Source organism: Microtus pennsylvanicus, chromosome 12, assembly GCF_037038515.1.
Source record: "Microtus pennsylvanicus isolate mMicPen1 chromosome 12, mMicPen1.hap1, whole genome shotgun sequence".
Taxonomy (NCBI): domain Eukaryota; kingdom Metazoa; phylum Chordata; class Mammalia; order Rodentia; family Cricetidae; genus Microtus; species Microtus pennsylvanicus.
Window position 1 is genome coordinate 70,401,629 of NC_134590.1, and position 15,370 is coordinate 70,416,998.

A 15,370-nucleotide genomic window follows, 5' to 3' on the forward strand; every position below is an offset into this window, starting at 1 on the left:
AAAGATTTTTAGTTTGATGTAATACTAAATAGAAATCCTCTTGAAAAGAATGATGGGCCCGGAAAGTGACTTAGTGGGTAAGGTTCTGCTCATCATGGCAGTGTGGATTTGAACTCCTGGACCTACATGGCCAAAGAAAGGAATGCAGTTTTACAAATGCTCCTCTGACCTCATGTTGCCACAGCAAAAAACACATGCATATCATAAATGAATAAATGCAGTTTTAAAAGAGTTTTAAATAGAGGGAATGCTGTTCCCTTCAGTGTCCCAGGTTATTGCAGCCCAGTAGAAATGACTCCTGTACTCCCATCCCCAAATCCGAAGATGATATCTCTGAATCAGAAGTGTTTGCTCAGCCATGACTCAGGAGAAAGGAATGTCAGGACCCAGTACTCTCTTTTCTTCTCCTGTGTGTGGTCCACATCCTTTCTCACTCTCCAGGTTTGCTTCCCATTTCTGAAGATGCATGTGTGACCTGAGTTTGCAGGTAGATGTGACCTCTCGTTTTTGGACCTTGGGTGTCCTGGTATCAGAATTCATATTTCTAAATCTTTCCACCTCTGGCATCTCAGAAACGAGTGATTACCACCTAGATATAGGAGGTGCAAACCTCTTCAAGGGCAGTGCTCAGAAGGAGAGAGTGTGGTTACAGGCTTCCTAGAATTCTGGGGAATGAGACATGACTGTCATGGGAGAGCCTGAAAATATCTTTTTGGGGTAGGGGTAAGGGCAGGAAGTAGAAATGATGCCATTAAAGAAATTTCTTACAGCAGCAAAAATTATTCAAGATTGAACCCTAAAAGAATTGAAGGCAGTGCCTGCAGTAGATATTTGTACATTTCTAGTCATGTAATGCTATTTATTCACAGACACCGAAGGATAGAATCAGCCCTAGGATGTAACAGCAAATGAACAAATCTAGAAGCTATGGTATGTTCATAGAAGGGGTCATTCCTTAGCCAGAGTACGAAAAATAATTCTGACACCTGTTAGGGGAGGCTGCTCATTTATTCCCAGCAGCTCAGACCTCAAATAATTACCCAGAAGCTATATTATTTGCAATATTGTTTGGCCAATATCTTAAGCATATTTCTAGCTAGCTCTTATGTATTTGGTTAACCCAAACTTTCTGAGAGTTCTCAAACTTAATAGCTTCTTTAAAAAAAATACTTTATGTTAGCCCTTTCTCTATTGGAATGGAATAAACATGAAAGAGAGCCTAGCTGTGTAGCTAAGTAAAAATTAAAGCACCATTTTAATCACAACATGAAGGAGAAAGGGCAAGTGATTTTTAATAACTGGTGGTGGGTAGAAGAAACTTCCCCATTTGCCTTGGAAGACCATCCCAAGATAGTGGCTTCAGGCATGGTTCAGAGTCTTGGACTTCTTGTAAATTTATTTTTAATAGGTGATAGGCTAGAGGGTTAAACACAGAAACAGTGATGTTAGATAATTGAATCGCAGAGACACTGAGTGGGGAGGTATTCTAGAGAGCGTATGACTAAGACTGAGTGGTAACAGGGAGCTTTTCCAGCAGTTGCGACAATGCGTGAGTATTTATAAACTATTCTTTTTAAAGATTTTTTTTGTGTGTAGATGATTGATATGCATCACCATGGGCCCAGCACTCTGCCTGCCACAGATGACGTTTAAACCACTGGCGTGGTTTCAGTGAGAAAGGTTTCCCAGAGGCTCATGTGTTGTTGTTTGGGAAGATTATGGAAGTCTAGGAGGTGGAGCCTTGTTGGATAAAGTGCATCACTGAAATGGGTTTAATGTGCTCCCACGTCCTGTTCTCTCTCTCTCTCTGCCTTCTGTATACAGGCAAAACATGATTTCCCTGATTCCTGACGTCTGCAATGGCCTCATCCTCTTGCTACCATACCTTTCTCTCTACGATGAACTGTATCTCCTCTGAAACTAAAAGCTAACATAAATCCTTTGGTCCCATAAACTGCTCTTGGTTATGGCATATTGTCATAGCACCAGAATAGTAATAGTTGACAATGATGACACAGTGGTATGGATGGAAACAACACACACTCAGGTCCTATCCTTTCCCTGGTCCCCACACGTTTTAGAAAACTAGAGATAGCCTTTGGCCTCTGGTCTAATGAAATTATACAGACCAATTCTAAGCATGCATGCCTTTTCTCATTGGTTCTGTCCCTTGAAAAGCACGTTTATGTTCATGTTCACCCTTTCCTCTTGTTCCCTCTGTCTCCTGAGCATCCCTATTCTTCCTCAGTGGCCCTGGGGAGTATGCTGTGCAGACTTCACTGGGAGCTATTATTAGGAAGGTGTCTTTTTAATGGTAATTGCTCATCATATACAGTAATCACGTATACAATGTATACAAATGATGATGATGATAGTGATGATAATTATTCCCCAAAGAGAGCATTGATATATTTGAAATCATTGTGTGAAAGAATCCTGTGTGCAGAAAATTCTCAATACTATGGATGATGTCTCAGTCTGTCTCTTATACACACACCCTATGCTTACGTATACAAATATTCCAAAGAAAGGCTTTATTTTCATTTTCTTTGCTACATAGAAACCCACAGGTATGAGGAAAACCCTTCTAATTTCTTTATAGAAGGACATCAGATAACCCTCAGGCTGCAGGGCCCTATGTCAGAGGCCAAACTCTGTTTGAGGGCTCGTGCATGGCTCCTGTCTTCTCTCAGAGTTTTCATTTCTCAAACCCTTCCTTTATTCTCCCAGTCACTTTTGACTCCACCAGATCTGCCCTTTTCATTGGCACTTTCCATTATTCCAAGGGGAGGGGCAGAGGATGACGATCAGCTTTCCTTCTTCTACAATCCAGTGGATGGTGCCCCTGGAGGATTTAGCTTGGCATATGCCATGACCTCCCACACAATGTGCCCAGCAAATGTGCTCGCTTTGACAATGCAAGCAGTGTGCATGCACTGCTCGAGTGTGAATTCAGATCTCCGAGGGAAAGCACAGCCCTGTCCTGAGCAGAGAGGCGGTCACCCTCGTGTGGCTTAAGGCAGCTTCTAGCCTTAATGAGACGAATCGATTCCCTAAGAGGATTTCAAAAGGCCGTGCTGATTATGCCTGTGCTGACTTAGAGAGTCAACCTTTAAGATTCAATTTATCTTCAGATTCGTTTCTTCTAACTGAACCTCCTCTCATATTTTGTCCCTTCTTTCTGTTTCCGAGGCCATCATCCTAGCTCAGGTTTCATCATTCCTGCCCAGGACCATATGATCACATAGTTTCTTCCTTCCTAGATCGCTCCTTCTTCCCCAACTTCTGCTATCTACCCTCTGTGTCACATTTTAATTCTTAAAAACAGACCAGATGAACCCAACCTTCCCATACTGAGTGTTTTCCCTGACTTCAAAATGCTAGAGGAAAGGTTTCGGTGTATTGACTAGCTCAGATGACCTTGACTTCCCCCAATGTTTGTAAGTTCTTGGCTTTCTGTTTCAACCTCACTAGTATGGGAAGCAGTGTCTGAAACCTAGATAAAATAAGCAGACCAAGCAAAATTCAAATTTCAGATAACCACAGACATTTGGGTGATATGATCAAACATTATGTGTTGTTTGTCTGCAATTCAAATCCAGCTGGGCATCTGGCATTTGTGTTTGTCACCTCTGGGCATCCTTCCTTGTTCTTTCCTGCCTTTGCTTTTTCAGACCTTTCGCTCTGCCTGCATCTGTCCCTTCTGTATCTATGGAGACCCTGTGATTGCAGTGCTCTCTTGTGCTGAGTTTTCCTCAGTGGTGCTTGTCATATTCACTAGTACAAAAATCATAAAGATGCTAGTGTGGGTCTGATCCATTTGTGTGGTCTTGAGCTGGCAGAGGGAGATTACATTAATATGACAGCCATCTCTTTGGAACAGGAAGATGAAACTAGGGAAAAGCTAAACAAGGAAGAGGATGCTATGGTCTCAGGTGACTTCAGGTTCCTTGCGTGGAGCTACATTCTCATTTCCTCTGTTTGTTCTTGGGCTGGCCTGCTGGCACTATGTCACTGGGAAGAGTCTCAAGTCCCCCTTTTCTTCCCCAGGAAGCATGCCTTACTCATTCTCAGTGGTATCTCCCATGAGCTAGTCCCACAGGGAAGAGACCCTTAAAGATCCCAGTGTTGCAAGTGTGCATGACTATGGGCCTTTGTGTATTCTCGTGCATTCAGCCGTGTATGTATGCACCATGGCCATCACTTCAAAAGCCGTTGCATGAAGATGCCTTTGTAACATATACTTGAAATGGATTTGAGCTTTTGTTTGCTGTTAGGGTTTTTTTTTTTTTTTTTTTTTTTTTTTTTGGTGATACTCCCAGTGTATGAAGATGTTCTGTTGCTTCCTGAGAACAGGAGGGTTGCAGCTGGGTTCACTTCTAGTGTGCGTGGAGGAGCTGTTTCTTCCTTCCTGCTGATTCTGAAAACGTGAGCTGTAATTTATCACACAGGCCTGTTTTGATTGTAACAGCTTTGGAACATTCTTATATATTTTTTTGAAGGAGCAGAAAAAAAAAGTCCATTTGTCTCCAGCATCATCAACTAGAAATAGCAATATCATTTCCATTCTGTCTCAGACACCTTTCTGCGCATCACTGGGTTCATATTATATCTATACATACCCTTCTGCTTGAAAGGAAATAATGTCATCTAGCCACATCTTTAAAAATATGAAGGACTATTCAACTCATCACTAAATAAAAGTAAGAGTTTTTCAGTTTCCCCTACTTTGAAAGCCTAACTTCAGTTCTTTCCCATTAGAAACAATAAAATGGTGACCATTTGCACCCAGAGGGTGTTTTCAGCTCAGTGTTGTTTTTGCCATCTAGAACTTTGATCGCTGATTCCAAACCCAGCAGTGCTTTAAGCATCCGAATCCTGCTACTTGGCTCAATCCCATTGTCTCCAGGGATGGGTTGAACATGTGTACTTTAGAAGCCCCTCAGTGGGACCCTGCCTTTTCATGAGAAGATGGGAGATTAGGGCAGCAGCTGGCAAATGCATAATAATTTCCCGTTGTATTTGTTTGCTTGTTATCTCTTTTGTTTCCAAAAATGCATTGTTCATGCCTGTGCCTGATGAGGCTTATTGAGTAATCTGTAATTATGCTGGGACCCAAAGATGAGATGAGCTTCCTCCTTTTGTTTGAGACAAGGGAACCTTGTGTGAAAGGATACCCCAAGATCCTTTTTGCTGTTACATCTGTTTTACACCTTCACGTAGTCGGGTGAGGTGCAAGGAGAAGCCAGACTCTGCATATCTTCTGAAGCCGTCAACCCTGTTGTTGGGCAAACCCTTGCTGTTCTTCCAGCAGCACCCACGCTTGGCCCTTTGTACTTTGTGGTTCCTCTAGGTCATATGCTCACATCTGAGGATTTGGAGCTGGAAACCACAGACGAATGAGAACGTGAAGTGTTTGTTGTTCTGAATCTCAGTACCTCCCTCAGCATGATCTTTTCTAGGTCTGTCCATTTACCTGAAAATTTTATGATCTCATTTTTCTTTATAGCCAAATAGTATTCCATTCTGTATATACACAATACAATACTTACCCATTCGTCTGTGGAAGGACATTTGTGTAGTCCCATTTTCAAACTATTGTGAATGAACATTGCTAAACAACTATACCCACAGATAAGCGAAGCTGTCTCCTCTCACCAAAGAAGCTTCTCTTTACAGCAAATAAAGATCACCACAGAAAACCAAAACTTGGCAAAGTGAAGAGATAACACATCATGGGGAGCCCAGTCCCAAAGCACAGCTACATCACAGCTCTTGCATCTGTGAATCACGGAACATCACAGATGTGGGGCAGGAAGACTGTGAGTCAGCATATCAGGAAGCCTTCTGTAAAAAAACTGTTCTACAAATGATTGAACCAACAAGACTGGAACAATGACAATATCAATAGACATATTAACCTGGAAGAGGAATCCCCCAGACAAAGAACTACAGCTACCATTGTCTGCTAGGAGGAGAATTAGCCCCCTCAAGGGATTAATCAGCCTCCTTATTGTCCAAAGAAAACAGGTCAACCTTTAAAGTACATGCACACAAGCAATAGAAATGGACTCAAGAGGTAGAATTTATATATATTTGTCATTATACATGTCTATTTTTATAGTATATCTATCTTTTTATCTATATGTAATAATACTCCAAGAAAATGGGGTTATCAAGTTGAGAGGGAGTCCTGAGGCAGGATAGCTCAGAGGGGATGGAGGGAAAGAGGGGGAACTCTAATATTTTTTAACTAAAAACATTTTTAAAAATAAAAATATAGAAAGTCTACACAATGGTGATTTTTCTATTTTTTTTTAAAAAAAGCATTTATTAAATTTCTTCTACCAAGGAGGGAAAAAGGGACTCACCCTTTGACTCATTTTTCCATAACTACTTCCTTTAAAGACTGCCTGTCCAAAACCATGTATGTTCTGAATTGCTAGAGAGTAGGGTGTTGACAAAGGAATTTGGGGCTAGAAGTAAACACAAAAGTAGGAACAAATACTAGACCGTGTTCTAGCCCTTTACCGTCCTTTGCGTGTGTGACTGTCTTTTTGAACATTCTGGTTAGAGTATATAAACGTTTGCATGTCTTTCTTCTGCGGGATGATCAAAGAACTGAAATCTCTTCCTATGGGCCTTTTTATTCGAGTCACTGGTAGAGTTTAGGCTTTCAGGTAAGTTTCCCTGCAGTGATATTTCATTTGTATTTTAATAAATAAAGCTTGTCAGAAGATCAGAAAGTGAAACCCCGGTTAGCCATACAGGCCAGGCAGTGATGACACACATCTTTAATCCTAGAATCCATACTAGTTTGCCATAGAAACTAGGCGGTAGTGGTGCATGCCTTTAATCCCAGCACTAGAGAGGAAAAGAAGACGGGAGGAGACAGCTCTCAGACAGTCTTATTCTGAGGATTCCTGGAGGCAGGATCACCATTTCAGGCTGAGTTAGAGGTAAGAGCCAGTGACTGGCTACTTGTTTTTCTGACCTTCAGATTAAACCCCAATTTTTGTCTCTGGGTTTTTATTAATTGTACTACATTTCCCAAACTTAGGCTAGAATGTGTGTGTGTGTGTGTGTGTGTGTGTGTGTGTGTGTGTGTGTGTGTGTATGTGTGTGTGTTAGTTACAGATTTGGATGTGGTAATAAATAGAGAACTTTTCATTTCTTTCTACCTGAAATGAAGTGAAGTGAATGCTAAGTGGGCTGAGGTGAACCTGGAGAATGTGCTTCAAGAACGTGGTGGTGTTTCATATGGAACTGCTAGAGTTACAAATTATCCTTCTGAGAGTCCAGTTTTATCCCATGCTTTTTCAGTCACAGTCCAGCTGGCCTTGGTGAGCTCCCAATAGATCAGCTCCACTGTCTCAGTGGGTGGGTGCACCCTTCGTGGTCCTGACTTCTTTGCTCATGTTCTCCCTCGGAGGACCTAGGACTTACCACAGGGCAGAAAACCCTGAATGCTCTTTGGACTGGAGAGGGAGGGGGAAGGAGTGGGGGGAGGGGGAGAAGGGTGGGAGGAGGGGGAGGGAAATGGGAGGCTGGAAGGAGGTGGAAACTTGTTTTTTTTCTCCTTTTCTCAATAAAAAAAAAAAGAAAAAAAATTATCCTTCTGTGTAGAAGCTCTCTCTGAATAGTTTTCTCAGACACTGACTCTATGCTCCTGTGTTCTAGCAACCTTTGCAAACATCAAAGACAGGTCAAAGAAGAGCAATAGCATCACGGGGTCTGACGGTAGTAGACGAGGGCTTCTCGCCCAGCATTTATTCAAGTTTGCTCACTATATCTCTAGGTCACTTGGGGAAGTAGATTTGAGAGAGGCTAGCAGCTAGTTCTAGCTTAAACCAAGGAGGGATATTTTGGGTTCCCTTCAAAAGGGGACATGCCACCCCATTTCATGATTGGTTTTTGTATGTGGTGCGTAATGCAATTTATTAGCATTTCATTCGGATTAGTTAGATTATGTACTTGATCCTGATTCCTCATGTTCCTGATCCCCCAACTCCTCCCTTCGATTCCCCCCGCCCCCAGTTTACCCAGGACGTCTAATCTATTTCCTCTTCCCAGGGAGAGCCATGTATCTCTCTTAGGGTCTTTCTTGTTACCTAGCTTCTCTGGCGCTGAGGATTGTAGCCTGGTTATCCTTTGCTTTACATCTAATATCCACTTATGAGTGGATACATACTGTGTTTGTCTTTCTGGTTCTGGATTACCTCACTCAGGATGATTTTTTTCTAGTTCCATCCATTTGCCTGCAAATTTCATGATGTCATTGTTTTTCTCCACTCAGAAATACTCCATTGTGTAAATGTGCCACATTTTCTTTACCCATTCTTCGGTTGAGAGGAATCTTAAGTTGTTTCTGGGGGGCGGGATGGAGGGAGAGAGTAATGAAAGAGATATCTTGATAGAGGGGGCCATCATGGGTTTGTGGAGAAACTTGGTGCTAGGGAATCTCCCAGGAAAACACAAGGAAGACTCCAGTTAAGGCTCCTAGCAGTAGTGGAGAGGGTGCCCGAACTGTCCTTCTCCTGTAATCAGACTGGTGACTACCCTAATTGTTATCACAGAGCCTTCATTCAGTAACTGATGGAAACAGATGCAGAGACCCACAACCAAGCACTGGGCTGAGCTCTGGATGTCCAGTTGAAGAGGGGGGAAAAGGGGAGGGGTCAAGATCATGATGGGAAACCCACAGAGACAGCTGGGCTGAGCTTGTGGGAGTTCACAGGCTCTGGACCAATAACAGCTAGGGAGTTGGCATGGGACCAACCTAGGCCCCCTGCATATGGGTGACAGTTGTGTTGCTTGCTCTTTTGTGGGACTTTCAGCAGTGGAACCAGGATCTGTCTCTGATACATGAGCTGACTCTTTGGAACCTGTTCCCTGTAAAGGGATGGTTCCCCCACCTTGATGCAAGGGGGAGGAGCTTGGTCCTGCTTCAACTTGATAAGCCATGTTTTGTTGATTTTCTTGGGAAGGAGGCCTTACCCCTTCTGAATGGAGACAGAGGAGGAGTGGATGGGTGTGGGTAGAAGGGAGGTAGGGGAAGAGGCAGGAGTAGAAGAGGGAAGGAAAACTGTGGTCGGTATGTAAAATAAATAAATAAAATAAAAAAGGAAAAAAAATCAAACAACAACAGAGATTAGGTGCTCCAGAATGCTCATGTACATGGAAAAATAATTATTCTAATTCTAGCCGTATCTTGCTTCCTAAGGAACTTTTGGTCTAGGGAAACCATGGTATTTCCCCTTCACTGCATCCTATTGGAAAAGTGTGTGTGGTTTGATAGAGAAGCGGCGATGTTCTCTGAGTTCCGGTTTATTCTTCTTCAACGAGGACTTTGGTAGCAAAGGTGGGTAACAAAAGCTCTATTGGATACATTTTCTCTGGTGAGTTTTGATTTTCACTTCTATGTAGGCATTTAACATTTTGTACAGATTCCAAGTTTCTCCCATTTGGGGCTCTGGGCTTTGAAACAACCGCAGGGTTGATCTGCAATGCTTTGGTGATATGTCCATAGCCCTGGAAGCTGGGGATGGACCAGTCACCTGCTATTTGTGGTGCTCCTCTCCATAGATTTCTGTGTGTGTATGTGTGAATTACAGTTTGTTAAAATTCAAAATGAACAGGTGTAAGAAAGCTAAAAGGAAAAGCAAGCAGCTGCCAAGTATAGCACACTTCAATTTTTCCAAATGATTTTACATATTTTAACATCTGTGATTATTCTATGAACAAGAATATCACTTCCTCTTATGACCAGGGACTTTATTTAAGACAGTAAAATTTCTTAAACAAGGGAGAGCAGGACCACTGATGTCATTCATTCTCCATCATTGTGACCTTTGACTGTGGACCAGGCATGAGAGTCACTCAGAGCGGAGCCCCTGTGAATGGAGATGGGTCACCAAGGACCAGCTAGATCCTACCGTGCTGGATCTGTATTCTGAGTGAATATTGGAAAGTAATTTTAAACTCTAATTAACCAAGTAGATTATGGATGGGTAGGAGCTGCAGAATATACCCTACCAGCCACTATCCTCTCCTATGTCAGGGGAAGATTTCCTGTGGACACTGATGTGTAAATAGCCTGTTTAGTTCCCATGTCTACAGGACCCTTTGTGCATCTATTTTTATTTCCTTACACAGCGTTCTCCTATCAGAAGAGATCAAAGCTTTGTTGTCAGTGGCCTCTGTGTATTTTTGCCATTACACGTTGTGCTCATGGTTTTCTGTAATGAAGTCTGCGGAAGTGCTTGGCCTGCCTCCCGGAGCCAGGATTCTGTTCCAAAGGAACAGATGATTGGATAGTGCAGGCCTTGTTTTCCAGGCTCCTGAAATCTTTTCATGGTAAATGTCCATTCTCCTTACAGGGTCCTCACAGCAAAATGGCCCAGGAGAGCTGGAAGGAGGTACCCCAGGAGTGGCTCTAATATCGGTGACAAAGGAATATGAAGGCCACAAAGTAGCTGTCCAAGAGCTGACCCTCACCTTCCACAGAGACCAGATCACAGCCCTGCTGGGAACCAATGGTGCAGGGAAAACAACCATCATGTGTGTCTCATTTTCAAGACTATATTTTATCTTCCTTCTCCCTCTTTTTCTTTTCTCCATCTCCATCCCTCTTTCCTTCTTATCCTCCCATTTTTAGGTTTTTATTGTTGTTATTTTGCTTTGATCTCAATAGAAAGCTTAGTGATTCAGAAGAACAAGCTCTCTCCAAAGCATGTCCCCTGCCCCCATAGTCCTCAATCATATTTTAGACCTGGAGTAGATTCCAAGGGGAGAGGTGGATGGATATTTTACAATACACCAAACTTTATTTATTTATTAAAAATAATCCAACATGTTTCACTTTAATCTTTTTAAGTTCTTTGACAGCCGCTAAAGCATAATTTTATTTGAATAGTTATAGACAAAGAACAGCAAAATCTCTATAAACTAAGAATGTTTGCTTTTCTGTTTTCTTCTTTTTCTTTGACTTTTTTCTTGCTAAGTCTTGGATTTTGGTTTTGGATCCAGTGGTTTCAGATTTGATTAAAGAATTCAATCATGTAGCCCCAGATGGGGAGAAGTGAGTTCAAATATCCATAGCCTTGAGCTGGTTGAGGAACAGCCGTGTTGAAGGCTAACTGCCAATATTACAGAGTGTGTCTTTTGAGTAAACCACTCCTTATTCTTTTTCTCAGCAAATGTGCACAGGTCTAACGTATGGTTAGTAAGAATGATGAGAAGGAAGTGGTCCCCACCTTAGCGAGGACGGCAGAAATGTGGTGTCTGTGGGGCCCCAGCAGCGCTCGCTGGAGACAAATCAAAAGAAGAACATGGGGTGTTTGTATTTGTACCTCACACACTGAAATAGAACGAAAGGGTTATTCCTTTCTTGGAACTTGCAAATTGAGAACATACTATAACTCAGCAAACGTTTGCTAATATGCATGTCTTACCAGGGAATCTCGGTGCACCTGTCTTGCAGAATGATGAGAATTAAAAAAGAAGGCTCTGGATGTTTCAGGGTTCACTAACGACTTGGCTTTTAGTGATATTTGGAGTACACTTGGAGTCATCTTAAGTGCTTGCCTCTTACTTTCTGGCAGTGCTTGGAGCCTGAGAGCCAATTACTGAACTGGGTCTTTATCATTTACAGCAAAGGCCTCTGAAACTCATGCAGAATGATAGAGTTGAATCTCTGTGTCCCCAGATTCCGTTTCCCTAGATTTGCCTGACACAGATCAAAACAATCTGAAAAATATTGCATCTGCCCTAAATATGTTAGTTTTTTCTTGTCAACATTCATTCAAAAGTACAATAAACAAATGATTTAAAGAGCATAGAAAAATGATATAGATGATATCCATACGGCAATTTTTGTACACTAAACTGGAATATTGAAATTTTGGTGTAAGGGGGCTATTGTTAAACCAACTCCCAAGGATACTTGAGGTATCATTACATTTATTATTTTGTTGAATTCCCAAATAGGTTTGAAAGTTGTTATAAAAAGAATTGCTAATTGAATTTCTTAAGGCATAACTTTTGTACAGTCAGTATCATGTGTTTTTGTATATAGTTCAGTAAGAGTGGGCATGTTTGTCTAACATCAGAGCACATACCACAGTGAAGACACAGAACATTTCTTTTCCCTTCTGAGATGTCTTGTATCATCTTTTGGCCCTGGCCCCTGAGTAGCCACTGACCTGTTTGCTAATTTGTTTACTTATTCCAGAATTCCATATAAATGAAATTGAGTCTACCTTCTTTCTCTCAGACTATTCACCTAAGTGTGATGCAACTGTTGAGGTCTACAATCACATTCTGTCCTCTGGGAGGTGGGGCACATTCGTAGGTCAGCCTTTCAAAGTTGGACAGACCAATATCCCCATGAATTCCATATGTTCTAACTGACCGTGTGGAAAACTGGTCAGCAGAAGGTGTGTGTTCCCTGTAAGCTGCGTACACCACCTGGGATCTGAGTGTCTCATTGATGTTCTGAGCTTCCGGTGTTGCTCATGATGATCTTTGTTCCCTGCAGATCCATGTTGATGGGGCTCTACCCTCCCACTTCTGGAACGATCATCATAAATGGCAAGAACCTGCAGACAGATTTGTCCAAGATCAGAGAGGAGCTGGGCGTGTGTCCACAGCAGGATATTCTCCTGGACAACCTCACTGTGCGGGAACACCTGATGCTCTTTGCTGCCATAAAAGCACCTTGGTGGGCCAAGAAGGAGCGACAGCAGCAGGTCGACAGGTTAGTAAACGGTTCTCTATTTCCCCTACATGTCTTTGCTTAGTCGTGCAGGTGAAGAATGCGGAGATAATCATTATCATCTGTCTGTATGTGTGTGGAAAGGAAAGATAATAGCAGGTGGATCTTGCATATGGAAGTATGTGGGAGCCAACAGCCCTGGGGAGCTTAGAGACGGCTTTTCTGGAAATGAACTAGATTTGATTGTTTGTCTTGGAAATGGGGGAAGAACTGAGGCAGCATGGGAAGAGTATCTAGACAGGGGCTAGAAGGCTTGCGTATCTGGAATAAACACAATGCAAAGGAAGACAAGGAAACGTGCCGATGGACTCCTATTTGGCATGCTAAGGAACAGCAAATTTATCAGGTGTGAATGAACTGAAGATTTTCATTCGTCTGCAAGGTAGGCATCTCTAAGCCACAGCAGGCACACAGCCATGGGAGAGACTGGACAGAGAAACAGCACACCTGCTGTTGGCTTCCCCACCCATCCCAGCACAGGTGAGAGAAACACTAATGATAACCTAGAATAGCAGCTACAAGGGCAGCAATCGCATTATTCCAGTCCGCCGTCACATCACAGGATGACTGTGGATGTGAATGAAAAAGGCGACACATAGGAAACTGAGGAGAAGGCAGGTGGTGGAGTGGGGTGATGGGAAAGATTTGTTTTGTAGCAGTGAACATGGGGGTGGGGATGAAGGAGAAGTAGGCCAGTGGGAGTTCGTGAGAATCTTCTGGAAGTGGAGAACATGCTGTGGTCCCAGTTATCTTCCAAGATCAAATATGGAGGTTGTCTCCAAATTGCAGGCATGGTAGTTTATCCTTAGAGAGATGAGCTGCTCAAACAGGGATGTGAAGGTCTGCCCCAAAGCTCTCACAAGTCAGATGTACGTAGCTTTTACCTTGGGTTGCAGCATGCAGGATCGGAGGATGTTCTCTTTCGAGGATGACAGACTGGACAGGGAAGGAAGGGCTTTCTAGGATATTTTAGTGCCTCTGCCTTGACTACAGCATACCGACCCCTGTGAACACTATGATGGCCTAAGAGGAGAAAGTTATTTGTTACCAATTATGTTCAGTGTGTCTGATGAATACAGGTGGCAGTACCTTTACAATGTGGTCAAATCATGTCTCCTAACATCCTTTAGTAGAGATCTTAAGGGGTGAGGGAACCCTGGCTCCTTGAGGAAGCTTCCTCAGAAGCATGGTTCTCTGAAGTCTTAACTGAACAGACTATCTGATGCAGAATGATCTAGGTTTACACACAATACTTTATATCGACAGGACAAAGCAGAGTTATGGGCTTTCTTTTGTTAGAACAAGACCACACACTCAGAATGGGGACTTCACATACTTCTCCGGAACCAGGAGGCCAGGATGTGAAAGCAGCTCATCAGGGGAACCCCCTGTGCAGCTCCCCCCCCCCCCCAGTCTCTCAGTGCAGAGTTTGAGGAGGAAGCGACAGAGGAATGTATGGCTGCACAGATTACTTTTGCCCGCCCGGGAAGAGAGCAGCATTTAGATCATTTCAACTTGAGATAGCTGCCTGTGTTTAGACACCAGCTATGACAAGGGCATATGTAAAACAAATCAAACGTGCCCCCTGGACAGATGCTCACTCTCTGAGGGTCAAATGCAAATTAAATTTAAAGTCTTGGAAAAGATCCTCAAGGGACAGGAGCCTTGTGGAAAGTGGTATATGGCACCGCAAAGTTGGTTTAAATGCTTCTTTCTCCATTTCCTTCTCTCTCCAAAGTCACCCCATTGGCCTGTTCTCTACGACAAAATGTTATTCTCAGTTCACCTTATAATACCTTTGTAGAATGAATGATAGCAGAAATAATGTACGTAGCAATTATCTCTTAATTGTACAGAGAGCATGCTTACTTTTTACTTCTTAAAACCATCTCAAACTTGAGTTAGTCCTCAGTATGAAAAAACTGTGCTTGTATGAAACTAAATATATACTTTGTACTCCTTAAAACCATCTCAGACTTGAGTTAGTCCTCAATATGAAAATACTATGATTGTCTGGACTAAATATATATTAGATAACCAGTTAACTGCATACAGCATACTCCTTCTTACTATAAAGACCTGAGTCACTTGTTTCCATTAAATCTGCCTTTGCATATTTTTAGCTGTCACACAAAATGATGGGCTTCACTGTGACATTTTCATACATGTTTGTCATTGCACTTTGCTCATACTCATTCCCATTGCTCTATACTGCTCCCTCCCGCTCCTGCTAGTACCCTTCTGCCTCTTAATATAGTAGTCACTTTGCTTTTATGTCAAGTATATACACAATATGCATTTAAATCTAGAGTCTACATACTTATTTAATTTGAAAATTTGTATCTATGTTGGGCTATAGCAAATTCTACTGTGATTGTGACTGGGGGATTAAATCTAGTTCCTGACGATGCCACATAAGCTTCATTTTCTTATTTGGGTGCTAGGCAACCTTTAACTGTTATCAATTCACAACATGTTACCTAGCAACAAAGCCAATTTATACAAAAGCAATCAGAATGAGATCATGTTTTAGGACCGTAGTTCTCAATTAGAGGGAGGGAAAACTGAAAACATCTGATTTGGAGCCAACATACC

General features: G+C 42.4%; 1 protein-coding gene across 1 annotated transcript in view; it reads left to right on the top strand.

Annotated features, from left to right (window-relative positions):
• Positions 1-15,370, top strand: part of Abca13 (ATP binding cassette subfamily A member 13) — a 408,645-nt gene that overhangs the window by 174,750 nt on the left and 218,525 nt on the right. The window contains exons 37-39 of the mRNA XM_075943386.1: positions 9,224-9,361; positions 10,380-10,560; positions 12,539-12,757. Of these exons, the coding sequence (XP_075799501.1) occupies positions 9,224-9,361; positions 10,380-10,560; positions 12,539-12,757 (538 nt within the window). The remainder of the gene's footprint in view (positions 1-9,223; positions 9,362-10,379; positions 10,561-12,538; positions 12,758-15,370) is intronic.